This window comes from Amblyraja radiata, chromosome 31, assembly GCF_010909765.2.
Source record: "Amblyraja radiata isolate CabotCenter1 chromosome 31, sAmbRad1.1.pri, whole genome shotgun sequence".
Classification (NCBI taxonomy): Eukaryota; Metazoa; Chordata; class Chondrichthyes; order Rajiformes; family Rajidae; genus Amblyraja; species Amblyraja radiata.
Window position 1 is genome coordinate 26,990,050 of NC_045986.1, and position 26,689 is coordinate 27,016,738.

General features: G+C 40.8%; 1 protein-coding gene across 6 annotated transcripts in view; it reads left to right on the forward strand.

Annotated features, from left to right (window-relative positions):
• ubr4 (ubiquitin protein ligase E3 component n-recognin 4) overlaps positions 1-26,689 on the forward strand; it is a 139,791-nt gene that overhangs the window by 54,123 nt on the left and 58,979 nt on the right. For 2 of the 6 annotated variants that reach the window (XM_033048265.1, XM_033048268.1), the window contains exons 43-60: positions 403-630; positions 1,152-1,309; positions 3,411-3,585; positions 6,827-7,028; positions 7,857-8,020; positions 9,325-9,541; positions 10,581-10,797; positions 13,958-13,990; positions 15,318-15,381; positions 15,944-16,078; positions 16,524-16,698; positions 19,470-19,610; positions 20,208-20,329; positions 20,592-20,703; positions 21,275-21,405; positions 22,391-22,568; positions 23,194-23,298; positions 25,413-25,550. In XM_033048265.1, coding sequence (XP_032904156.1) covers positions 403-630; positions 1,152-1,309; positions 3,411-3,585; positions 6,827-7,028; positions 7,857-8,020; positions 9,325-9,541; positions 10,581-10,797; positions 13,958-13,990; positions 15,318-15,381; positions 15,944-16,078; positions 16,524-16,698; positions 19,470-19,610; positions 20,208-20,329; positions 20,592-20,703; positions 21,275-21,405; positions 22,391-22,568; positions 23,194-23,298; positions 25,413-25,550 — 2,695 coding nt within the window. The remainder of the gene's footprint in view (positions 1-402; positions 631-1,151; positions 1,310-3,410; positions 3,586-6,826; positions 7,029-7,856; positions 8,021-9,324; positions 9,542-10,580; positions 10,798-13,957; positions 13,991-15,317; positions 15,382-15,943; positions 16,079-16,523; positions 16,699-19,469; positions 19,611-20,207; positions 20,330-20,591; positions 20,704-21,274; positions 21,406-22,390; positions 22,569-23,193; positions 23,299-25,412; positions 25,551-26,689) is intronic. The other 4 variants (XM_033048269.1, XM_033048271.1, XM_033048267.1 and 1 more) reach the window with 3 other exon arrangements.

Here is a 26,689-nt window from a genome sequence, read left to right on the forward strand (position 1 = left end):
CCTTTGCAAAACTTCCCCATCCGACAAGAACAGGCGCAATACTCCAAATGTGGTCTTATAAGTGAGTAACCATGATCAGTAAGTTAAGAATATCTGGTAGATTCAGTTAGGATGTCTGTTCAAATAGAGCCAAAGTGGGATATCATGTGAAAACAGGCCCTTCAGCCCATTGTCCAAGATGACCATAAAACACCCATTTACAATAATCCCACGTTAATATTCTTGTGTTTCTCCTGAAAATGCATGCAGAAACCAACTTTTAAAAATTTCATTTCAAAGTTGCTTTAAATTAAACCATATGATTTTTTGAGGCTCTCTCAGCCCAGGTAGTTCCTATAGAATATTATTAATGATGCACAGTGAAGTTCTTTACCAACTGTGTTCTAAATTTCCTGTTCACAGGTTTATGATTTATCCACTGATGCCTTGAGTCCAATGTACTACTTTCTTTTGCCAAGCTCAAAGATTCGTGACACAACATTTCTGTTCAATGAGGAAGGGAATAGTATTATTGTCGTCATGTCATCGGCGGGTTATATGTACACACAAGTGATGGAGGAAGCCAGCAGTGCTCAGCATGGACCATTCTATGTCACTAACGTGTTTGAAATCCTGCATGAGGATCTGAAGGTTTGTACACAAATCATACTCTGTTATAATAAATTTTGCTTCCAATTTTTTGATATTCTCAAATGGTCATGGTTGGATTTAACCGCACATTTTTAAATTCGATCTGGTTATATAAACATCAGTCAAAGCACAAAGTGCTGCAGTAACTCAGCGGGTCAGGCAGCACCTGTGGATGAAATGGACAGGAGGGTGGGGACCCTTCTCCTAGGCTTTAGTCTAAAGCAGATTCTAACCTCGAAAGTGGAGTCGACTCGAAACGTCGCCTTTCCATTCTCTCCACAGATGTTGTCTGATCTGCTGAGTTATTCTAGCATTTTGTGTTTTGATCAGGATTCCACATTTGCAGTTTCTTTAGACTTTATATAATCACTGAACTTCTGCAATCATTTTATGGAAGTGTTAAATGCACCCTGGTTGCAAATGTTCATGATACTTAATATTTCAACTCGATGATTATATTGATGTGTCAATGTACACACCCAAACATGATCCTTTCTGATCCTTTCTCGTTTCCTTTCTAGGATAGTAATGGGCAGTTTGCAGGCGGTGGTGTCTCAGTCTTCTACTCCCATGTCCTCCAGATGCTGTTTTTCAGTTACAGTCAGGGCAAATCCTTTGCAGCCATGCTAAGTCGCACAACCCTGGAAGTGCAGCGTCTGTTCCCAATCAACCTGAAGAGGTGAGTGACAAGCAAGGACTATCGCACACAGAGGCTTGTGACACTTGGGGACTGTCACACAGAGGCCTGGCACCTGCGCACTGTTACAAAGGAGATGGTGATCGAACATCTCTCTCAACAGCTTCTCAGATATTGGAATCTCAGCTTTTATACTATATATTTCATCTAACAATAGAGTGAACTAACAGAGACGTCTACAAAATAGTAATAAAAATCAAAATTCTGTAAATACTGGAAACCCTAAGCAGGATAGATGGCATGTGGAGAAAATGCAGGGAGGTTAAAGATTCTGTTATAGCATCTTGATCTGAAGAGCTTAAAGTCGAAGATAAATGTAGCGTATGATGAAAGAATGGCTCGACTGGGATTATATTCACTTGAATTTAGAAGGATGAGTGGGGATCCTATAGAAACATGTAAAATTCTTAAGGGCTAGATGCAGGAAAAAAATTCCCGATGTTGGGAGCGTCCAGAACCAGGAGTCACAGTTTAAGAATAAGTGTTAGGCCATTTAGGACTAAGATGAGGAAAAGCTTTTTCACCCAGAGAGTTGTGAATCTGGAATTATCTGCCACAGAAGGCAGTAGAGGCCAACTCAGTGGATGTTTTCAAGAGAGAGTTAGATATAGCTCTTAGGGCTAACGGAATCAAGGGATATGGGGACAAAACAGGAATGGGGTACTGATTTTGGATGATCAACCATGATCATATTGAATGGCGGTGCTGTCTCAAGGGGCCAATTGGCCTACTCCTGCACCTATTTTCTATGTTCTATGTTTCTATAAATGGGCTCCTCTGCTAGCAGAAACTGTGCCAGCCATCATGCCCCTATTTACACTTATCCTACCGTAAGCTGTTTATTCCTCTTCACATTTCCATCAAATGCTCCCAGATTCTGCCACTCACCTGCATGTTGAGAATAATTTGCCCTGGCCAGTTAACCGAGCAAGCTGCAGTGCTTGGGGTGTGGAACAGACGGGAAAATCTAGCAGAGACCCATGTGGTCACGGAGAAGGTACAAACTCCATGCACATAGCACCAGAGGTCAGGAGCTCTACTTGTAGTGTTGTTGCATCCTCCTCCACCACAATCTGCATCTAATATATCCATGTACATCATCTCTACATTCATATTCAACTTTAAAGGCATTCATGACCATTGATGATAAATGCACCATTTTGAAGGCTTGGTGGTTGAACCTCAGTTTGTCTATTTATATCTCTACCTCTAACTCCTGCTTCCCATCTTCTTTGTTTCCTTCTCCTCTCCTTCTCTCTTGCTTTCATTACTTCCCTCCTTTCCTGCAGACTTTGCTTCTCATTCTTTAAAGATGATATTAAATTGGAAAGCTCTTCTGTCACACTGTCACAAATGGCCTGCTCTCAAATAATTTACTTGATTTCACATCCACTCCCAGCGTCTCTGTATCTTCTGAAGCTCTCATCCCTTCACACATTTCCGCGCACGAGTCATCCAGCCGTGGCTCCTCAGTTGACGTCTTTCCTCCTGGCAGATCTCTTGCACACGCCCTTCACCTCCAGCCCGGCCTCTTTACTGAAGAGCCATCAATTGAATTGAAAAATACAGCATAGAAAATGGTCCACCGAATCCATGTTGACCATCGATCACCCGTTCACACTATTGCTACATTATCCCACATTCGCATCCACCCCCTGCCCTCTTGGTGCAATTTACAAAGGCCAATTAACCCTCAAACTAGCACATCCTTTGGACGTGGGAGGAAACCAGAACACCTGTCGGAAACCCAAACGGTCATATGGAGAACATGCAAACTCCACACAGAGAGCATCCAAAGTCAGGATCGAACCCAAGTTACTGGCACTGTGTGGCAGTAGCTCTACCAGCTGTGCCATTGTCCCTTCCCTAATTTACTTTAATCCACTACTTTCCATGTGTAAATTGTTTCTTATTATGTTAGAATAATACAGCTTGAACGGGACCTTTGGCCCACAATGTGCCAAACATGATGCCGAGTTAAACTGATCTAATCTGCCTGTAGAGGTGTATCATGACTTCCTTACTCTTAGGTGCCGGTATGATTCACTTGTTCATATTTTTATTGCTTTATTTTCCTCTCTAGTTCCAATGGTGGTAGTGGGAAGACAGTTCCTGCCTTATGCCAGTGGTCAGAGGTGATGAACCATCCAGGTCTTGTTTGCTGTGTCCAACAAACCACCGGAATTCCACTGGTTATTATGGTTAAACCAGACACGTTCCTTATCCAGGAAATAAAAACCCTGCCTGCCAAAGCCAAGGTCAGTGACTGTCTCGCTGAAAATGTATCTGGTAGATAGTAATAAATTGATTCAACGGTACTTTATTGTCCTATATACCTCAATGCAGTGAATGCTTTGTTTTGCACAATTCTGTAAAAATCACACCTTACATAAGCATAATCATATATAAGTTCCACATTTTGTGACATCTTTTATGTTGGCAGTTAGAGTTGATGATATGCTGTCGGTAGGAATGTAGTGAGTGCTTTCAATGGTCAAACGGCAGTGAAGGAAGGTCATCGGCTTTCCTGTGCAGCTGAGCCACATTTGCAATGAAACATAGCAAACTCTCCAAAAAAGAATGAAATCTGAAATAAAGGTTTTCAAATGAGTCATTTCCTATGCAGCAGCATGACATATGACTGCCCAAAATAATGAGGAAAAGGATGAATAACATAGGACAGAAATACCAGGTGCTTGAGCAAACGACCAGTTTGTGGTTAAAATACATCCAAATGATTCCTATCGTTTCAGTTTCAGTGAAAAGCCTCGAACTAAAGTGTTAACTTGTCCTTTTAGTGCTTCCCAAAGGCTCTCTACATCTACGTAGTAGCCTCGCTGTGCAGAACAGCACTTTATGAGATTTAATCCAGGCTGAGAATACTTTAGGACGATTGAATTACAGATGTGATCATCTGGCAGATGGCTGTGCATATGTAATATCTCTTGCTGGGTATATGTCTGAATGTCAATGGAGACTGCATTACTTTGTGCATTTTCTGTGTTGAAGCTGGTTTTCAGTGAACCACACTGTCGCTTGCTGACAGCTTATCAGAGAGAAACTGCTAATAAGATGGTACACAAAAATGCTGGAGAAACTCAGCGGGTGCAGCAGCATCTATGGAGCGAAGGAAATAGGCAACGTTTCGGGCTGAAACCCGAAGGGTTTCGGCCCGAAACGTTGCCTATTTCCTTCGCTCCATAGATGCTGCTGCACCCGCTGAGTTTCTCCAGCATTTTTGTGTACCTTCGATTTTCCAGCATCTGCAGTTCCTTCTTAAATGCTAATAAGATGGTGCCACTTCATGATAAATGATGTGTCAGCTGCTTTTCATTTTCCTATATATTTCTGTACCGTCCCTTTCAGTTGTTTTTGCCATTTTCAAAGGTCAGCAAAACACGAGGAAAGATTGTCTCAAGCTGCTTGTTGGGATAGCTGAAGCCATTTTTTAAACGGAAGTCGTGTCTGACAAAGTTATAAGAGGAAGGGAGTTCAAGTTCAAGGGAACGCATGACGTGCTCCTGCTCTGATTTCTTATGTTTTTGTGGGGAGATCCTACACACTGGCAAAGGCTTGTGTAATTGCTGTGATAAATGTGGGCAAGAACACGTGTGCCTTACCCACAATAGCTGAATTAACAACAAGCTGAACTATGCCTGTAGCTTTACTGCCTGTCAAAGCTTTGAAGGACTATAAATCACACGTTTCTAAATATCCATCACATTCAGGAACATTTGCGAACTATTAAAAATGAATCAAACAATTAGAACAAATTAAAAGAAGAACAAATTAAAAATAATTATAAGAAGTAGGTTTGAGGTGAGAGGGGAAAGATTTAATAGGAATCTGAGGAGCACGTTTTTCACACAGAAGGTGGTGTTGGATGGAACAAACTGCCGAGGAGGTTGTTGAGCTGGGAAATAGCCAACGGAGCTCATCTAGCAAATCTTGGACTTCAGAGTCCATTCTCAACCTCCTGGCACTATGGAGGATAAAAGCTGACCGTTTGGCCCATTGTCTTTAATTCAAATTCATTTCCAATCCACCAATATTGTTGTAGACAGTCTGGGACTGAGCTGTTTGTTTATGCCGTACTCAAGTACAAGAACTTTTAACCACTATGAAAGCTACAAAATATATACGTTTTCACCTTGTTCCACCACTTGCTTTTGAAGCATTCAGCTTTACATTTGTTCTTTCTGGAATTGACTCTTTCAATATTCGCTGGCTGATGTCCCACTTTCTACCCTTGGTATACTTGAGGTCATCCAAAACTTAATTGATTTATTTTCAAGTCTCGTTTGTGAATGTGATCTGCATTTATCACTAGTTATACACCTCAGTCTTAAAATAGTAATTCTCATCTTTGGTATCCTCCATAGTCTTGCCCCTTCCTGCCTCTAATCTCTTTCCACTCAACAATCTCTTGATATTTGTTTTCCAAATATCTCCTTTTAAATGTAGCTAAATGGACTTCATCTTTGCTGATTGTGCCTCTAGCAGCAGAGGCACAAATTCTGGAATCCCTTTACTTTTCCTTCCATTTTGGTAATGCTACTTTGACCATTAATGTTTGGTTAATTGTTCTGAAAGTATCACAGTTTTTGGCAGTTCTTTGGTATACAGAATTTTTTTACCACATTAAAGGTATTACATAAGTGTGCTATTGTTGATCATCCTGCACCTCCTCCATTGCCTTACATGGTCCAATATAAAAGCTTATGCTGATAAATGTACATATTATTGCAAAGATTAAGCAAAGAGCGAAAAAAATTCCTAGTGGAGATAGTTTAGGTATTAATAGAAATATTTATCTCCAAATTCCAAGCAATATATTGTGCGTCCAGAGCATTTTCTAATTTTACTTAAGATTTCCATTGTGTGAGTTTTATTGTGATCACAAATACTTCCATTTAATTATTGTACCGCAAAACTGGAATAACTGCCGTGCTGGAATAACTCAGCGGGTCAGACAGCATCTGTAGAGGAAATGGATAAGTGGCATTTTGGGTCGGGAGTTGAGCTCAAGTCAGGGGTCTCCAGGTTATTGTAAAGGTTGTTCAAAAGCTGATTGTATATAACTGTAACAATCAGATATTCTAATATCTCTGCACTCTTTGGGGAAAGATGCGTAGATACTGGAAATGTTCTGACAGCCTGCTAGTTTCAGCGCATGGCCTAAGGATACTTGATTATTTCCTTTAGAATGTAAACGGAAAAGCCTCAAATTTGGAAATGTGATTTGGAACCAAAACGACAATTTATTATAAATGAAAGGCAACTTGCTCTCAGCGAGAGGGACAATATTGGTGATATGTCTGTTGAAAAATTCATTTGCAATCTCAAAATAATTTATTTTTAGAATTCAAAATATCAAGAGAGGGGCAGTAACGGTGAAACTGTTCAGATCTGCAAGTAAACAGAGACTTGGGAAAAAATATTTGAAAGACCGTTCCTTCCGCAATTTTGCATTCCTGTCCTCTTCCTTTCACATTCCAGATTCAGGATATGGTTGCTATTCGCCACACGGCCAGCAATGATCAACAAAGAACCACCATGATACTTCTATGTGAGGATGGCAGCCTGAGAATCTACATGGCAAACGTCGAGAACACATCATATTGGCTGCAGCCTTCCCTCCAGCCAAGCAGCGTCATCAGCATCCTGAAACCTGTTCGCAAGCGCAAAGCTGCAGCTGCAAGTAAGTCTTTACTCTCAGATCTAATCCCCTGTTCAAATAGAAGGGAACTGACACAGTGATAAGTATGAGTACAAAGATGGCAAGGGAAATGCCTGTGTAAATGATTGCACTGCCTACTCAAACTGAGGTTCTCACTTGTTCAAACCTTTCTGCTGGAAATGAGAACGATAATCTCCTTCACAGGGCTCTTTTAGAAATTTAGGATTGCAGTTTCTTAGTTTAGTTTAGAGATACAGCATGGAAACAGGCTCTTTGGTCCATAACAATTATCGATCACCCGTTTACAAATTATCTTTGATCGCCTTTGAGGAGTTAATCGCCCTTGCTTTCGTAGTCAGTACTGACGAAAAAGTCAGAAGAGGAAGAAAAAATTACCTGTTTTGATTGCCAGCTACGTACTTGGATAATCAGTGGAGAGACCTGTTGAAAGGCTAATGTGTTCATATGTAAATTTGTAATTTTACAATTAACATTCTATACTTCAAAGATCACCACAATAGTTTACAGTATAAATGTATCTTTGAGCTGAATGGATGGATGGTTGTAAAACTAGTGGATGGAAACATTTTGCACAGATATAAGTCACAAAAGAGAAATGTAATTTATTTCTCAACAAAACATTGAACAGTGCAGCACAGGAACAGGTCCTTCAGCCCACATTGTCTTTGCTGAACATGACGGCAAGATCAACTCATGTCCTGTGCCTGCTCATGATCCATGTCCCTAGATTCCCTGCATATCCAAAGCTTGAGTGTAAGTTGTTTATTGGCAGCATCCTGCATCACTGGTTTATTACTGATGAGTTTCCTTTGCTGCCTTTGTTTACAGCTACACACACCTCCAGTCAGGTTACATTTCCAATTGATTTCTTTGAACACAACCAGCAGCTGACTGATGTTGAGTTTGGGGGCAATGACTTGCTGCAGGTGTACAACATGCAACAAATCAAACATCGGCTGAACTCCACCGGCATGTACGTGGCCAGCACCAAGGTACGTCCACCAGATGGCACCCACTGTCACTTTCTGAAGATGCCATTAGTTCTTCAATTTTAATGTGTTGATATCTTGTTCACTATTTAATTTTTCAAGAAGAGATCAGAGGTGCAATCTCATTACATAGATGGCATTGAATATAACACAGTATTAAAATGAAACTTGTAGGTGGTGAGTTCTGCAGTACAAAGCCTGTGGCACCTTCTCAACTAGGGCCATGATTTTGGAAAAAGCTGCCCAACGAATCCAGCTGCTCTGCTCTTTCTCCACTCGTCTGCAGTCCCCATCTTCCTTTTCAAGAGACCATCCAATTCCCTCTTGAAACAACATACTTCAACTACTCCAACATTTATCCAGAAAGCACACTTCAGATCACAATGGTGTACTGTTTTTTTTTTTTTAAAAGCTCCTCCACTTGGTTCTGTTGTCAAGAGTCTTAATTCATTGTCTCCTGGTTACTAACTCTGTTGCCTGTGGATTGATTTCATTATTCACTTGATTTTTTTTCATCAATATTTAGATGTATTGAGGAGGGGAAAAAACTATTACTAGCAAGGAAGATGGGGACTGCAGAGGGCAAACATTTTGTGTAAATACATGGTTTCTGACAACAGTTGTTTATTGAATACATTTGATCATAAAATTGAAACTGCACAATAATCACACGTAACTAAAATGACCCTTTAAGTCTGCTTGGGGTCCTTATTCATTCAAAGGGGTGTTCATTATATCGGAGCAGATTTGGAGAATTATGACAGAATTCTGAGAGATCATACTTAGTTGCTGTACAAAAGAAAGTAGGAGCGGGAGCAGACGGCTTAAGCCTACCCCTCCTTTCAATAAGATCATGGCTGCCTATGCTAACCTTGACTTTTCTTCCAACTCAATTCCTCCCCCAGTCCTCCCCCAACTCAATTCTCAATCTTTCAAATACTTATCGATCTCCACCTTAACTATATCTAATGATCTGGCTTCTACCACTCTCGGGGGTCGGAGAATTAAAAAAAAAAATGTATATGCATTTCAGTTTTAAGTTGTCGCTATGTCCCTTATTCTCCCATTAGTGAACATATCTCAGCATCTACTCTGTCTAGCCCCCTTTGGATCTTACATTTATTTTAATGCTGTTAGAGTATTTTAAATATGTTGTTTGTGGTTGAGGTAAAAGGTATTTGGTATGAATGCATATTTCCCTGCTGGTTGTCAGTCTATGCACAAGAGGAAGATAATCGGAAGATGATAAACATAAGTGTATGGCTATATTCGTTTTGATTGATACTAATCTGTACATTACTTTGCAGCCAGGTGGATTCACAGTGGACGGTGTCAACAACAATGCCACCATGGTAATGACGGGGATGCGGATCCAAGTTGGGACTCAGGCGATTGAGAGAGCACCGTCCTATATCGAGATTTTTGGTCGCACAATGCAGCTGAACATGACGCGAGCTCGTTGGTTTGATTATCCATTCACACGTGAAGAGGCACTGCAGGCTGATAAGAAATTAACCATTTTTGGTAAGTGGGAATTAGTTGTAGATGTTGGAATCTTGAGCAAAGCACAAAGAGCTGGAGAAACTCAGCAGGTCAGGCGGCATCTGCGGAGCAAACTAACAGACGACATTTCCGGTTGGGCCCCATCTTCTGGGGAGAGATAGCTGGAAAGGAGAGGTGGAGGCAGGACAGCATAGATACAGGTGAGGGTAGGGTCGTGATTGGCAGATTGGTGGCGTAAATGACAAGGGCTGGAGGTGAAAAGGAGACAAAGGGTGCCAGATAAGGTGAGAGAAGAGTGAAATGTAAAGCCAGAGTGAGATATATATAGATGGAGGGGGACGGGGGGGGAGGGGAAAGAGGGGGGGATAGAAAATAAACGAGGGACAGTATACTAAACGAAAAGAAGCAGGATTGCGGGTGGGTGGGAGATAGTGGGAGTAATAGCTGCACAATATTTCTATATTGGTACACAATATTTCTCTCCTTGCACTGGTAGGGTTTGGTGAGGGCTGCTTATTTTTAAGCTACCATTCTAAACCTGTTATATGTTTGATTAGCTCGGCCTATTTTTCTGATTTCTGATCTGAGTGATGTTAATCTTGCAAAAAATGTTTATTACTTTTAGGAAGTAAGTCGATTTCCACATTCAGCTTCGAGCATTAATCGAGAGTAAGAGAAAATCATTTTTGTTCGTAGAACATAGAAAAGTACAACAGAAGAACAGACTCTTTGGCCCGCAATATCCATGGCAAACATGGTACCGAGACAAACTAATCTCGTCAATCTGCACATGATCCATATCCTTGTATTCTTTGTCCATGCGCCTATCCAAAAGCCTTTGAAACGCCACTGTTATATCTGCCTCCATCACCAGCCCTGGCAGCGAGTTCCAGATACCCATCACTCTGTGTAAACAAAAGACTGTCCCCACACATCTTCTTTAAACTTTATCCCTCACAACATAAAGAAATGTCCTCTCATCTTTGACAGTCCCACCCTGAGTTCTTAATGTGTCCATATCTTTTTGTAATCAATTATCTCCTTTTTTTTACTCTTATAGTTGGTGCATCGGTGGATCCGGCTGGGGTTACAATGGTCGACTCAATAAAGATCTACGGGAAGACAAAGGAGCAATTTGGGTGGCCCGATGAGCCTCCAGAGGATTTCCCTTCAGCCTCTGTGAATAATGTCGTTGTTCCGAGTGTCAGCCAGAGCAACACCACGGGAGAAGTGGACTCAGTCACTCCATCCTCCACCAGTGGCTCTGTCCTTGAGAAGTAAGCATGAGCTGGACTCGGTGAAGTTATATGAATTGCATACTGACGTCCAGCTCCTGATTGGTGATGAACAAATGTTGAACGGTGAACATACATTGACAGCATTTAATATAAGATTCTATGGGATAAATTCCAAAAATATGTTTTCTTGCAGCAAATTGTAGACTCCAAACGGAGAGAACTTGGCAAGGCTGATTAAAACAAAATAAACATTCTCTAACGTGGGGAATGATTTTGTTCACCTTGACGCATTTGTTCTGTGATCAGAGTCGAGTGTTCTAGAATGCCTTTTTTGCTGAACCGTGTGTGGCTTTCATGCAGAAGCTTGTCATTACGGCATGATATCAGGCAGTGTCTTGAGCTTACAGTTCCGGCATTGAGTCGATTGATGCATTTTTATTGTTTCTGAAGATAGTGGAATTAGGAAGTAAAACCTGGCAACATGCTCTTTTCATCTGTCCTGCCCAAGAGCTCCTTTCTACTAAGCTGTGGCTGTCTGTATCTGCATGTTTCTGTCATCTCTGTCCATTTATGTTAATCTGATGCGCAGTTATGTTTGCATTAGACTGTTTTCTTTCTCATGGCCATGCTCGGACGCTTCTTCCTGCCTCTGGCCTGTTGTAAAGTCTTGCTAGTTTTTTTATTTACACCCTCAACCAATTTATAAGTCCATCCCTACTGCCCTGCCTTTCTTCGCCTCCTCTTCCAGTTTGGGTCCTTCTCAATAAAGCTTCAACTGTTTTCTCTGCCTTTCTTGGCTTCCTCTGAAGTTCCGTTATTGCTTTCATAAAAACGGCAACTACAACTCCAACTGTCTCATACTTATAACCAATCAGCGTTCTCATCTAACTTCAACTTGCTCACTGTTCCACTAGCTGTATTCACCACAAACCCACTCATTTTGGACAGATGAACAATAATTGCCCCTGTCTAGATTTCCTTCCAAAGTATCATCTGAGCAACTTTAAATCTTCAATGACCACCTCAACTGAAATAGTGTCAACTAAAACCTTCAACAATATTGGCAACATCAGCCCTCCTCAAAGCTACATTTCACTGTAATTAAAAATATGCAGTTGCTGGAAATCTATAAATTAAAACAATTTGCTAGAACTATTTGTTTAACCAGACAGCATCTGTGGGAAGAGAAATAGATTTAACTCTAAGTCAACCATGCCTTTAAGCTATGGTGTTAGTCAACTTTTCATCTTGCAACCTCGGATTTTAAAACTCTTCTGCCATTAGTGAATTCTGTACTATCCCATTCACCCATCTCTCCGTTCATCACATGCATACAATGGCTTCCACAGTGTTTCTCATCCTTACGTTTAAATCCTTGCACATCCTTCACCCTTCTTAACTCGGCAATCAATTGCATACTTCCCTCAAGTATATATTTCTTGTTTCTTTCTTCACTCACTCTCCATAGTGTATAGGCATAGGCATTATCCTCATGTGTATAACTTCCCCAGATTGCTCCTCCACCCGTTGCACAACATTCAGTCTGTGTGTCTTTGTAAACTAGATCAAAGCTTTGGAAACTCTGCACCAAATCTGCTCATCTGTTAACCACTTATCCTTCTCATCTTCCTCAATGTCTTTTCATTTTGGCTTAGTAGCCACATCTGAGCAGTTACATCTCTGAGTTACTGTCGTCATTTAGTAGGGCACTATTGATATATATTTGTTGCATTAATAAAAGAGAAAATCTACAGATATGGCGATATCTGTAGTTCAATAAAAAGCATTTTTTTACTATTCTAAAAATAGTGTTTTTTATTGAACTGAGGGACTTTATAATTCCTTAAAACATTGATGCCAACTCAATCATATCTGTAGGTGCTTAAAGTAGTAGTAGTAGTAGTAGGCCCCTCTCGGTCATGACTGACCATGGGTGATGCATCCTGGTCAGATGCAAGCCTGGGCGATGTCATATGCAGGACATGCTGTTGCCCATGCAGCACATCCCCCCTCTCCACGTCGCTGATATATCCAAAGGAACAGCAGGGCCGTTACAGTTTGGCACCAGCGCAGTCGCAGGAGCTGCCAGAGCGAGGTTGTAGACAACGACGAACTGCCTTAGGGGCTCCGACTCTGGATTTTCTTGAGGTTTACTCCTGGAGCCTTTTCCATGACTGGATATGGCCACAAGGCAGTGTAGGTTATAAATCAGTTTCCCCTCTCCTAGATGGACTGCTTTCCCAGGCTGACGAGCCCCATCTGCCCGAGGCTCATGGGGGCGGGAGCGTCTACCTTCCCATGCAGGTCTATAGCACCTGCCCAGTGCTTAAAGTAGATTTTGACATATTATATGCAAAAAGTCTGCACATTATTCTCCGAGCAAGATTCCAATTGCTGGGAGCTCATCAGTTGGGGTTTGGAGATATGACCATTGTAGGAAGATGGAATAGGGGAATGAGCAGAGAAAGCCAGAACGGTTTACTGGCAAGAATGTGACCATATCGATAAGATTTTTACATGACCACATTGGATAGAAATTTTAAATTACTTTCTCTCTTGGGGATGTGAGGATAATTTGACAGCTGAGTTGTTAGTGGTAAGCATGCCGTAACTTTAAATAAGCAATGTATTTCCTGAGTGTTTTGAGCCTGTATAATGTTACTTTGCACTGATTCGCAATGATTTTTTGCAGTTTGCAGCTGTTGTTCTGGATCAGGCTGGATTGCTACAGTTATAAATACCTCAATGTTTTCCCAACTGAAGCCACCTGGTTTAACACCAGTCCTTTCTACTCAAAATGGAAACCCATTGTAGTTTTAAGTCTCCAGGGTGTTTCGCATTCTGAGAAATCTCCTGGGGTTTCACTACAAAACTGCAAAGTGTAAAAAGTGTATATGTTTGTGCAGAATTAATTAATTCCCAAACCTACAAACAATGAAATGAATGGGGCGGTGTTGGGATAATTGCAAAAGGAAATGGTCTCCATCTTGCATTTCATTTGTCTGTTTGCATTTTGTGCTGTGTGCTGAAACAAAGTGTTTCTTAGCAAACACTTGCATGACTCCATCAAAACCTCTGCTGTTTCTGCATGCCAGGCTCGTCATCTTTTCTTTCTGCTTTTTTCTAAAGTGTTATAAAGAATTGTGTTTACTTCATTTAAAGTTCTCATGTGGTGTTCTTTTCTGTTATTCCTTGAAAGTTGTGAAACTGAATCCCTAAACTCCTTAGACCGGTTAGTATCCCTTCTTTCTCTTTATGCTGTTCTCTTTTCTGATCATGTTGTCGTTTCTATAACATCAGACTAACTAAAGTGGCAGTAACAATGCAGATGTTAGATCCTTTGATTGTGAAGTGCTTTTCAAAGTAACATTGATTTAATCGTGTTCTTGGGTTCAATAAACCATTTCCATTCATGTCATGTGTTTATGGAATCAATGTTGGCATGGATAACTGCACATTGCTGGCTGGGTGAATCCTGTGGCTCTACCACTAAGTGGGATGTATCTAGTTTTTAGAGTTTGTTGTTTGGGTCTTTGAGGATCTATTGACTTGGTGCTCTTTATATGACTTCACATGAAGTCTTTGGTTATTTTATGTTAATGACATGGACAATAATTTGGAAGAAATGTTCGGTATTTTTTATAAGTGATGCCTAAAGAAATGGAAGGGCATATAAAGGAAAACAACGTAATGAGGATTTGCAAAGATTTATGTTTATTACTTTATCAGCGTAATACATGGGACATAAAGTTGATGTGGATAAGAATAAAATAGGAAAGCAAGGAATCAAATGGGAGAAAGAGTTCTAATTGAAGAATGAGGAGCATTCTCATTCGTTAAAATTGTCATCAGTAAATCTATCAGTTTTGTCTTTAGCTGCAGATAAAATCGGAAGTACGGTGAAGCACTGAGGTCTTCTGAACAACCTGTTGCTCTAAAGCTCATGGAGATAATCCATAGAAGTTTGCTCAGGATTTTGATAGACTGGACAAATTAGTGCCAGAAAAGTCAAATTATTCTTTAAGGGTGGAAATACCATTTGACGTAAATGTTACACGGCTTTATTATGTTTGGAGACAAGGAACTGCAGATGCTGTAATCTTGAGCAAAGTACAAAGTGCTGGCGGAACTCACTGGGTCAAACATCATCTGTGAAGGTTGTGAAGACAGGTGTGACAGGTGAAGGGTGCGAAACGCTGCCTGACCCATTGAGTTCCCTCTGAGTGTCTTATTACTAACCTGAGGAAAAGTCACCAAGGGCTGCAGTAACTCAGCAGGTCAGGCAACATCACCTGTCCATTCCCTTCACAGATGCTGCCTGACCCGCTGAGTTCCTCCAGTATTTTGTGTTTTACTCAAGGTTCTAGTATCTGCGATTCCTTGTCTCTCCATCTGTGGGGGGAATGTTTAGGCAATGTTTTGGGCAGAGAAATTCTTCAAAATGCTGCTTGTTGCTTGATATTGCATCAAGCACCTTTTTACAGTGTCATTAATGAACATGTCTTGTACCTCTCCCAACAATGCGGTCAGCGGGAAGTAATGCTCCCCTTTCTCCTCAGGCTCGTGGTGAGCTCCATGGAGGTTCTGGAAAGCTGCTTCGTCGTTGGGTGCTCAAACGAAAAGGTTAGCTACTTGCCTTAGTGATATAGGGGAAGGAAGTGATTTAGACAATAGGTGCAGGAGCAGGCCATTTGGTCCTTCGAGCCAGCACCGCCATTCAATGTAATCATGGCTGATCATCCACAATCAGTACCCCGTTCCTGCCTTCTCCCCATATCCCCTGACTCCGCTATTTTTAAGAGCCCTATCTAGCTCTCTCTTGAAAGCATCCAGAGAACCTGCCTCCACTGCCCTCTGAGGCAGAGAATTCCCTTTTATGCTATAAATAAAGGGAGTCATTGTTTAATATAAGATTATTTTGGTTTATTTATTTATTTTCAACTTGTTCCGTCTACTTACTGGTACAGGGAAAACATTTAATAAAATCTGACAATGTGCACTTTAACCACATGTAATTTTTTTCTATTACAAATCTCAAATTGTGGAGTACAGAGGCAAATAAATAAATGATGGGTCTTTGTCCCAAACATTATGGAGGGTACTGTACATTCTAAAAATAGATCTCAAAACGATTTGCCCTTTTGAAGATAAAGAATGTTTTCAGTAACAACGTCTTTCTCAACAGGAAAAGAATAAACAGACAGCATTGGAACTGGCCACTACGTTGTTGTCAATGCCAACTCCTTCCAGTATTCAACAGCAAACTAAGGGTCTGCTCGCGAGTCTTCACAACAGCCGTGGCAGCTATCACAATCATAAGGTGACTTGTGACTCTCTGAAAGTTTCACGTGCATGTGTGGAACCAGTCTGTGTGTTTTCCACAACGGTGCTTCAAGGCCAAGGAGCGAGGTTACCACAGCTTCCAATCTCCTGCCTTTGAGGATTGTAGTTCAGTTGGATATGCTGCAATGTGGTTTGCAAATATGGAAATACATGGTGGTCTTAAACTACCAGGCACCATGTCTCCTTGAAGCCAGTCTGCTTTCAAATTAGTGACGATATCAGCTGAGCTCCAATGGCAACATCTGTTTTAGCTCATCTACTTAAATCGTTAACGAGAGGGTTAAAAAATAATGCAGATGAACTTGTAGCAATGAATACTTTGTTTTTCAGGTGCTGTAAGTAGAGCTTTCAAAGTAGAGCTTATGTTCTATTTGAATATCGTAATTACAGTATCCTTACAAAATATGTTTCTCCTTGTTCAGGATCAGGCTTTGCTGAATAACGCTGTGCAGATTCTAAATACTTGGAATAAAGATGGCCGTGATCTTGACCCAGAGGTGTTCCAACGACTAGTAATCACAGCCCGTTCAATCGCCATGATGCGACCCAATAATCTTGTACACTTCACTGAGGTGAAAACATCACAGCCTGATAAAGGTGAGGTTGGATATGGGTAAGCTGAGAAGAATATTGTAATTACAGGAAGGACCTTTCCCTCTCCGGTCATTCCCCCTTCTCCCTGACCCCTTCGGACAGAAGATACAGAAGCTTGAAAGCATGTACAACCAGACTCAGCACCAGCTTCTTCCATTCTGTTATCAGACTCCCATTAGTTAGGATACTGTCCCGATTCTCCATCCTAACTCATTGCAGACCTTGGACTTTTTCCTCTGGAATTGTCACACTACAATACTGATAACAATATTCTGCACTCTGGTATTTTTAGTTTGGTTTAGAGATACAGCGGGGAAACAGGCCCTTCGGCCCCGAGTCTGTGCTGACCAGCGATACTCACAGATTGACTCCAGCCGACAGGCACTTAGGACAATTTACATTTATATCAAGTATACAAAACCAAGCCAATTAATCTACAAACCTGTAGGTCTTTGGAGTGTGGAAGGAAACCAAAGACCTCGGAGAAAACCCATGCGGTGACGTGGACAATGTACGAACTCCGTATAGACAGCACCCGTAGACGGGATTGAACCTGGGTCTCTGCCGCTGTAAGGCAGCAACTCTACCGTGCCACAGTTGATTGGGTAGCACACAAGCTTTTCACTGTACCTTGGTACACATGACAATAATAAAGCTAAATCTAAATACAGAAGATTCTGGAACCAACCAGCATCACTGGAGAGAAAGCTTTGAACATGAACCTTGCATAAGAATTGGAAACTGATAAACTAAAAAGAATCTCTTAAAAACTGCTGAGAAGTTGTTGGGTGATATAAAGGCACGGAGGTGGAAATCCTTCAAGAAGGGTCTCGACACGAAACGTCACCCATTCCTTCTCTCCAGAGATGCTGCCTGTCCCGCTGAGTTACTCCAGCTTTTTGTGTCTACCTTAGGCTAATTGGTTACAAGTTGAACTAAAATGGTTTCGAAAAGCTGGAAATTGTTGAAAACTGACATGGTTCCAATGAATCATTGAAAGGGTAATGAGATTAGAGGACCATGAAGTAAGGAAAAAAGTCTGTGCAAAGATGCCCAGATACAAAAACACTCATGTCATCATATGCACTCCTGAATTTGTATCTGCCCTTTGAATCATTTTATTATTTCATGTATCTTGATTAGATCAGTGCATAACCAACTAAGTTGAAAGGAATTATTAGCTTTAAGATAGTTATGGATAAAGGCAGGGCATGTTAAAATTCAAAATTAAGGCAAGGCTAATGTGGTTGGTATTAGTCAGGAACTCGCTCAAGTTAATTGGAGCAAATTGTTTGCAGGAAAAGGAGCGCCCGGAAAGTGCTGCTTTAAAAATGTGCTGGCATTTGTTCGGGGCATGCATGTTCCTGTTAGAGTGAAGGGAAAGGCAGGTGGGCGTAAGGAAGTTTGCATGACAAGAGAAATTGAGGCTCGGGTTAAGACAAGAAGGAGTCATGGGACAGGTATAGGCAGCTGGAATCAAGGAGGAGTTTTGGGAACTGAGGAGCCTGCTAAAGAAGGAAATCAGGAGGGCATAAAGAGGGCAGGACATGGCTCTGGCAGATAATATTCAGGATAATTCAAATAGATTTTATGTACATTCAAGGAAAAAGGGTAACCAGAGAACCAGGGGCCTCAGGAATCAAAGCAGTCAACTCTACAGCATGTGAAGCCACTGGAGATGGGCAAAGTCCTCAATGAGTATTTCTCCTCTGTTTTAACTGCGGGGAAAGGCATGAAGACGGGATCTTGGGGCAGTCAATATTACGGTTGCGGCGGTATTGAATGTCCTATTGCGTATGAAGGTAGACACATCTCGTGGGCCTGAACAGATATGTCCAAGGACACTGTGGGAAGCTAGAGAAGAAATTGCAAGTGCCCTGGCTGAGATGTATGTCATCATTAAATACGTTTGAGGTGCTGGAAGACTGGAAGGTGGCAAATGTTGTGCCTTTATTAAAGAAGAGCTGCAAGGAAAAACCTGGGAACTATAGGCCAGTGAGTCCAACATCTGAAAGTTACTAGAGAGTATTCTGAAGGATAAGATATGCATCCATTTAGATAGACAAGGGCTGATTAGGGATAGACAGCACAGTTTTATACATGGGAGATCTGTTTTTTAAAGATGTATCCAAAAAGATTGATGGGAGCAGAGCTGTAGACATTGTACATATCAGCAAGGCATTTGACAAGGTTTTGCATGGTAGGCTGCTCTGGAAGATTAGATCTCATGGGATCCAGGGAGAACAAGTCAACTGGTTACAACATTTTCTTCATGGCAGGAAACAGAGGGTATTGGTGAAAGGTTATATTTCAGACTAGAGGCCTATGACTCATGGTGTGCCTCAAGGATTGGTGCTGGCCTATTGCTGTTTTTGATTAAATAAAATATATGCCTTTCAGAACAGGATACCTTCTGTACCAACCTGGTCTGATCTATGTACAACTCCAAACTAACAGTGACGAGGATGTCATCTAACATCGCTTTAAAATAGTCCAGTATGCTGCTTAATTGTTTCAAACTATTACAAAGACATATAATGACATAATCTTGCAATCTAACATCTTTATGGAGTGGCTTTGTCACACACAGTTCACTGTTTCACCATCTCCTTCACAAGGACTATTGGGGAAGATCAATAAACACGTCTTGCCAGCACCATCCTTATTTTGTTTAGTGATTAATAACAATTAGACGCTGCAGATAAAGTGAAGCAACAGATATTAATGATGCCACATTCAGCAGAGAAAACAATGACTGTTTAATCTTTCTCTAGAAGGATCGGATGAACGAGATCATGTCCACAGGGGTGCAGAAGCTGAAGGCTGCAGTTTTATCATGCAGCTAGTCGCTCATTTCTGGAGACTCCATGCATCCAAACCTAAGAATGCATTCCTGGCTCCTGCGTGCCTACCTGGTAATTGTAACTCTGTCTCAATTTTAGATAATTATCTTGCAAATAAAATGAAAGTAAAGCACATTCACAATCGATAAAACATAATAGATGAAAATTTACAACCATAATCAGAGTTTCTAATGATTGAAGGTATTTTTGGAGCTTTTCTGAATTAAATATTATGTTGCAAGAAATAATATTTTACAGTTTTCTGTGTTTCCAGTAAGTTGTAATATGCTGTGGCATCTTTGAAGATGCCTTAAAGACATTGTCAATAAGGACCATCGGGATTCTAATGAGTACATTGTAATTTTTTTGCCGCCAGATACGTGGTAACTTTTTGCATACATGGTGTATTGTATGCAAAAATAAATAATTTCACTGTACCTTGGTACATAGGAGAATAATGTATCATTGATGAATATTAAAGAGTACATTTAATAAATATGGAGAGTTGTATAATATGGTTGTATAGAAATAACCAGCTTTGCACATGTCCCTTATCTATACCCATGTAAAATGCTGCTGCACTTACTTTGCTTGCACTGAACTGCTTGTCAAGTATTGTGAAGTCTGTTCAATGTTAAATCATATTTCAGTTTTCATTTTCTTCTCTAGGTCTGACTCACATTGAGGCAACGGTCAATGCATTAATTGACATTATTCATGGTTATTGCACCTGTGAGCTTGACTACATTAATGCTGCTGCAAAGGTTTACATGCAGATGCTGCTGTGTCCTGTAAGTACCTTTGCTCTGTCGAAGCTAATGGGTGTTTAATTAATCATAGGTGGTCAGTTTTGCGGCGCTATTTTGTGGGATATGAGCAGTCTGTTTGGGACTTGGTTAAGGATTAAATGTGAATATCAACTGTTGAATTGTTGTGAAATGCTATTTGCCTGTCACAGTGAGTGCTGGTTACCAGTATAATCGAGCTTAACCATGTTTTTGTCTGACCCCAGCAGTGTTTTGGATCTAATTAGTTTAAACTGTTCTCCCTCAGGACCATTCGGTGAGTTTTGCCTGTAAGCAGGCGCTAATACGTGTTCTGAGACCACGGAACAAACGCAGGCACGTCACGCTACCCTCCCCTCCCCGCAGCAACACTCCAATGGGTAAGGGACAAGCAATCTAAATAATAAATATAAATGCAATGTAATAATGTGCTGTGTAGTATCTAGTTAACAGAAATGTTGCTATTCGCAAAACCCTATGTAATATTCACCTGAAGTCCAGAACTCAAATGGTTTAAAAAAAACAGGCACACCCACCTTCCTGTTGTATTACTTAAAGGACCAAGAAATAATCAATTTTGACATTCAGAAATGTGTTCTTCACTTCTCATAAAGGCAATGAAGTTTATTTCTACATGGTTTCTAGCTACGTTGACTCTTGAATCTTTTTGTACAAGTGCTGAGTAGAATTCAGGAATAGGTTGCACCAGGCCACCAGCCCTTGTATAATTGTAGCTGCACACCAGCATACTTGATCTTACATGTTCTTCATCAGTGTTGTGCAACTGTGTTAATAAATTAACATTGGCCTTTTAGATTTTCCTATCAATTGAATAATGCTCCAAGACGTGGCTTTGTATTAATGTTTCTACTAAATGAATAGTTGATAGCTGTAATACATTGGTGCACAGTGAGATTCACTTCAGCGTGAGCAACTCCCTCCTTTGTGCAGGTGATAAAGATGACGATGACGATGATGATGCTGATGACAAAATGCAAACATCAGGAATGCCGGGCAGTGAAAATATCCGTCAGGAAAGTCAGGAACAAAGTGAAGTGGATCATGGAGACTTTGAGATGGTGGTAAGCGTCTTAAAAAGATAACTTGTTTTTTTCCCGGCCAACGAAAAGATGAGATAAAACCCCAACAATAATTAGCAAATAAAGACTTTTCTATGTCTGGAAATGTCTGAAGAAGAGTCTGTGTCTGAAAGAGTCTGAAGAGTCCGAAATGTCATTTGTCCATTCCCTTAGCAGATGCTGCCTGACCCACTGAGTTAGTCCAGCAGGTAGACACAAAACGCTGGAGTAACTCAGCGGGTGAGGCAGCATCTCTGGAGAGAAGGAATGGGCGACGTTTCGGGTCGAGACCCTTCTTCAGATTTATTCCAGTACTTGTACTTTGATCATGATTCCAGCATCAGCAGTTCCCTGAATCTCCAGAGATTTCTTTACGCTCAACTCTCTCCTTTTACTAGTGTGGGTGCAGCTAATAACTGCAATAAGTCTGCGCTTTACACAAGGAGCAGAATTGACTGTGAAAGTGAAACTGTAGCAGATAGCTACATTGCGTACACATTACACGGTGAAACTCCATACTGTAATAAAATGCCTGTCGTTCTCTTCACCTAGTGTTCTACATCTCAATGCATCATCAGCTTGCATGACATTGCACCTTTAACATGATAAAGAATTACAGGAACATTATGAAATAAGATTTGACACTAAGCCACAAGAGGTTATCAGTACATGAATACAGTTAAATGTTTAAGTTGCATTACAAGAGGATGTGAAGGGCGGCAGAAGGGAGAAGGGTCCGGACCCAAAATGTCACCTATTCATGCTCTCCAGAGATATTGGCTGACCCACTGAGTTATGCCAGCACTTTGTGCCTTTTTTAGAAACCAAGCATCTGCAGTTCCTTGTGTCTGTATTCTAAGGCATTCCTTCAGTTCTAAGGCAGTGAAAGTGAGCATACTGAGACATTTTTTACCTGATACTGCTCTGATTCAAATTATCTTCTTATGATCCCTACGATCATGATTAATCCTCATTCCCTCCTTTCCAGTCGGAATCGATGGTTTTGGAGTCGGCTGAAAACGTCACAAACGGAAACCCGTCCCCTCTGGAAGCACTGCTGGCAGGAGAAGAGGGTTTCCCTCCAATGCTGGACATCCCTCCAGATGCTGATGATGAGACTATGGTGGAACTGGCAATTGCTCTTAGCCTGCAGCAAGATCAGCAAGGTACAGCAAGTTTACTCCCATCCGTCTGCAATGGGAACACAATGGAATTTGGCTAATTTGTAAAGGATTGAATAGAACAAAAATAAGTTTCCTTAATCTCCATTTCAAGGAACTAAAACTGTTTCCCTTCTAAAAAGCCATACATGTTATAAATTCAAAACAAAAATGAAACTGAAAAAAATTTGGCTGCTCCATCTTCTTTAAAGTGCAGTAAATTTGAGAAAGCGAACTGACTAAGTGCCTTTTATCAGAGCTGGGCAATCTGGATAGAGATTTGTCTCATTATACAGTTACCTTGTTTCACCCTGTTTCACATCTACATTTGGCTAGACTGATTAGTGAGCTAATGAATTTAAATCTGGGCTATCATTCACTGCACTGACTGGGTGCAGCTATTTTGGATTTGATGGATATTGTATTGATTCCTGAAATCGATACACTGGTTACTGTAAGCTTGGCAGTAAAGTGCTGCACGTTTAAACCAAAGGCTCAGCATTTCCCTCATGCTGATTAAATATAGGTTTCCTGAATTAGAATTTCCAGCTCGTGTTTTCCGAGTCTGACTTTCTTCCACGGGTCCCTGCTGTATGAACAAGTTACTGATGTTGAGATTTGCCCTTACTAGGCAGCAGCAGTAGTGCACTTGGTCTGCAGAGTCTCGGACTATCTGGGCAAGCACCCAGCTCCTCCTCATTGGATGCAGGGACACTGTCAGATACTACAGCTTCAGGTAACTGCATTGATTAAATTTAATACGCGTCTAAACATGAACAAAATGTCCGCATGAGTACAGCTACATGGGTTTTCTTGGCCTCGGCTTTTGCTGGTCCATAGTTATCAAGTGTAGAGTTTTAATTCTGTCTAGGTGTTTAGTGATAATAAATTGTCATCAGAATTTAAATTAAATGAAGCAGTTCAAAAGCAATAAAGCTGCTTTAGAAATAATTAGCAAAGTGCATTGTTGGATTTCATTATTTAAAAATAGCTCTGAAAATTCTCAGGTATCCTTTTTCTTGTTCGGGTATCTTGGATTGGTTTAGATCGATCTGACTCGCAATGAGAAGGTCCATTGCACCTTTAACATGATAAAGAATTCCAGGAACATTATGAAAGGGTCAGCCTTCATTTTCTATGCTTCTGTTTGCAATCCCTACAGTTGGACTGCACTCTCCACATGTCCCATGTTGTTCGATTGCGTTTTTAAACCGCAGGCTAGAAGAATGATTCTCAATTTATTCTCCCCAATTGACAAGTTACATCTTGGTAAATCGTGACATTTAAAGAATGGATTGTGCCTGATGAACCTGGTGTATTTCTTTTAATGGTGATTAAATTAGAGGACCTGGTAAAAGCTGTGGATGTTAATTAACGAGAAAAATTTAGTTAAAGTTAAAACCTTTGAAACAAAATGCAGATAATTGCACTTGTGAGAAATGAGCTGAGCAGTGAGAGATGGTCAGATGAGATTAGGAGCATGCACTCATGATGCTAATTACAGACATACCCTCAGCAGTTCTGTGTTACGGCTGCAACTATTCCCAGGATTTATTAATGACAGAGATGATAGGAGTTTTCTGTGTTTTACAATGACAGAAAGATCGAATGCTTTTTAAGTAATGTGGATGCAATCATAAAATTATGTGGAGATATTAAATGAGTCAAATAGATTTTGGTGTAGGCCCATGTGAAGTCAATCACTTTACATCTAGAGAGGATAGAATAGAGGACTTTCTGGTGAAAAGTTAGCAGTAGAAATCCAAAGAGACTGGATGCTCCATGTATGTTGATCATTGGACTAGAAATGATGGTCAACAGCGAATTACCAGATGGGAGGAAAAGATTGATTGCATCTTCAAGATTTCTGCATTCATGGTACATACACGCAAATGCCCATGTTGCTATTAGTTAGGAGGCAAAATGGTGTAGATTTGTAGATGGTTAGACGATGGTATGAAGTTTGTTAGATTTTAAGGGAGCGTGCTAAATTCGATTCAGAAAAATTATTTCTGGTAGTTGGGCATAAGTTATTCACTGCAGGAAACAATATGTTTCTATTTATCATCCCTGTGTTATTTTAAACACTTGTCGTATTGATCTTAAGGGATTGGACAGGCTAGATGCAGGAAAAATGTTCCCGTTGTTGGGGGAGCCTTGAACCAGGGGTCACAGTTTAAGAATAAGGGGTAGATCAGGAAGGGGTAGATGAGAAAAAAACTTTTCACCTGGAGAGCTGTGAAGCTGTGGAATGCTTTGCCACAGAAGGCAGTGGAGGCCAATTCACTGGATGGTTTCAAGAGAGAGTTTGATATAGCTCTTAGTGCTAACAGAATCAAGGGATATGGAGAAAAAGCAGAAACGGGGTACTGATTTTGCATGATCATATTGAATAGCAGTGTTGGCTTGAAGGGCCGAATGGCCTACTTCTGCACCTATTTACTATGTTTTTATGATCCGTAATCTATGTCATTTTGTTAATGTCACCAAGCATCCACTGTCCAAATTAGTTTTGTCTTTTCAAAGAATTATTAACTGCTGGCACAGGTATTAGACAGGCAATCCATCTCCATAAAGTGCTTTTGTTCCACATGCATTGGAGGGGTTTCCCCCTTTCTGCTAGACAGGTGTTTGTGTGTGTGTGTGTGGAAGTTCTGTATAGTTTGATCAAATGCTAGAACTGTTCTGTACTTGCTTTGAGCTTGTTTCAGTTGTTGCATATTAAAAACCGGTAAAGGATCGTGCCAAGTCTGCGCGGTCTGCACTGTGTTGCTCTCAAACTTCTGTGCTTGTGCTCACGGTTTGTAAATGTGGTGTTTTTACCTGTAACAGCCATTGCTATGCTTTTAGCTCCAGCCTCTGATGATGAAGGGAGTACAGCAGCAACAGATGGATCAACATTGCGAACATCTCCAGCAGAGCACGGTGGTAGTGTGGGGTCAGAGAGCGGGGGAAGCGCTGTGGATTCAGTTGCTGGAGAACATAGCGGTAAGCCTAATCACTGGTGTTAGCTTAAGCGAGAGGGATAAATATATTATAAGAAATCTAACTTCAAAACTAGAATTTTGTGCATGAGCCCAGTATTTCAGTATGTACTGTGCCCTCCATAATGTTTGGGACAAAGACCCATCATTTATTTATTTGCCTCTGCACTCCACAATTTGAGATTTGTAATAGAAAAAACACATGTGGTTAAAGTGCACATTGTCAGATTTTAATAAAGGCCATTTTTATACATTTTGGTTTTACCATGTAGAAATTACAGCAGTGTTTATACATAGTCCACCCCATTTCAGGGCACCATAATGTTTGGGACACAGCAATGTCATGCAAATGAAAGTAGTCATGTTTAGTACTTTGTTGCATATCCTTTGCATGCAATGACTGCTTGATATCTGCGATTCATGGACGATTCATGTCTTCTCTGGTGACGCTCTGTATTGCAGCCAGATTTAGCTTATGCTTGTTTTGGGGGCTAGTCCCCTACAGCTTTCTCTTCAGCATATAAAAGGCATGCTCAATTGGGTTCAGATCGGGTGATTGACTTGGCCATTCAAGAATTGACCATTTTTTAGCTTTGAAAAACTCCTTTGTTGCTTTAGCAGTATGTTTGTGATCATTGTCTTGCTGTAGAATGAACCGCGGCCAATGAGTTTTGAGGCATTTGTTTGAACATGAGCAGATAGGATGTGTCTATACACTTCAGAATTCATTATCCTACTACCATCAGCAGTTGTATCATCAATGAAGATAAGTGAGCCAGTACCTTCAGCAGCCATACATAGGTGTCCTTGAGACTCTTGAAAGGCGCCCATAAATAAAATTTATTATTATTATTATACATGCCCAGGCCATAACACCCCCACCACCATGTTTCACAGATGAGGTGGTATGCTTTGGATCTTGCGCAGTTCCTTCTCTCCTCCATACTTTGCTCTTGCCATCATGATATAAGTTAATCTTCGTCTCATCTGTCCACAAGACCTTTTTCCAGAACTGTGGTTGTTCTTTTAAGTACTTCTTGGCAAACTGTAACCCGGCCATCCTATTTTTGCAGCTAACCAGTCGTTTGCATCTTGCAGTGTAGCCTCTGTATTTCTCTTCATGAAGTCTTCTGCGGACAGTGG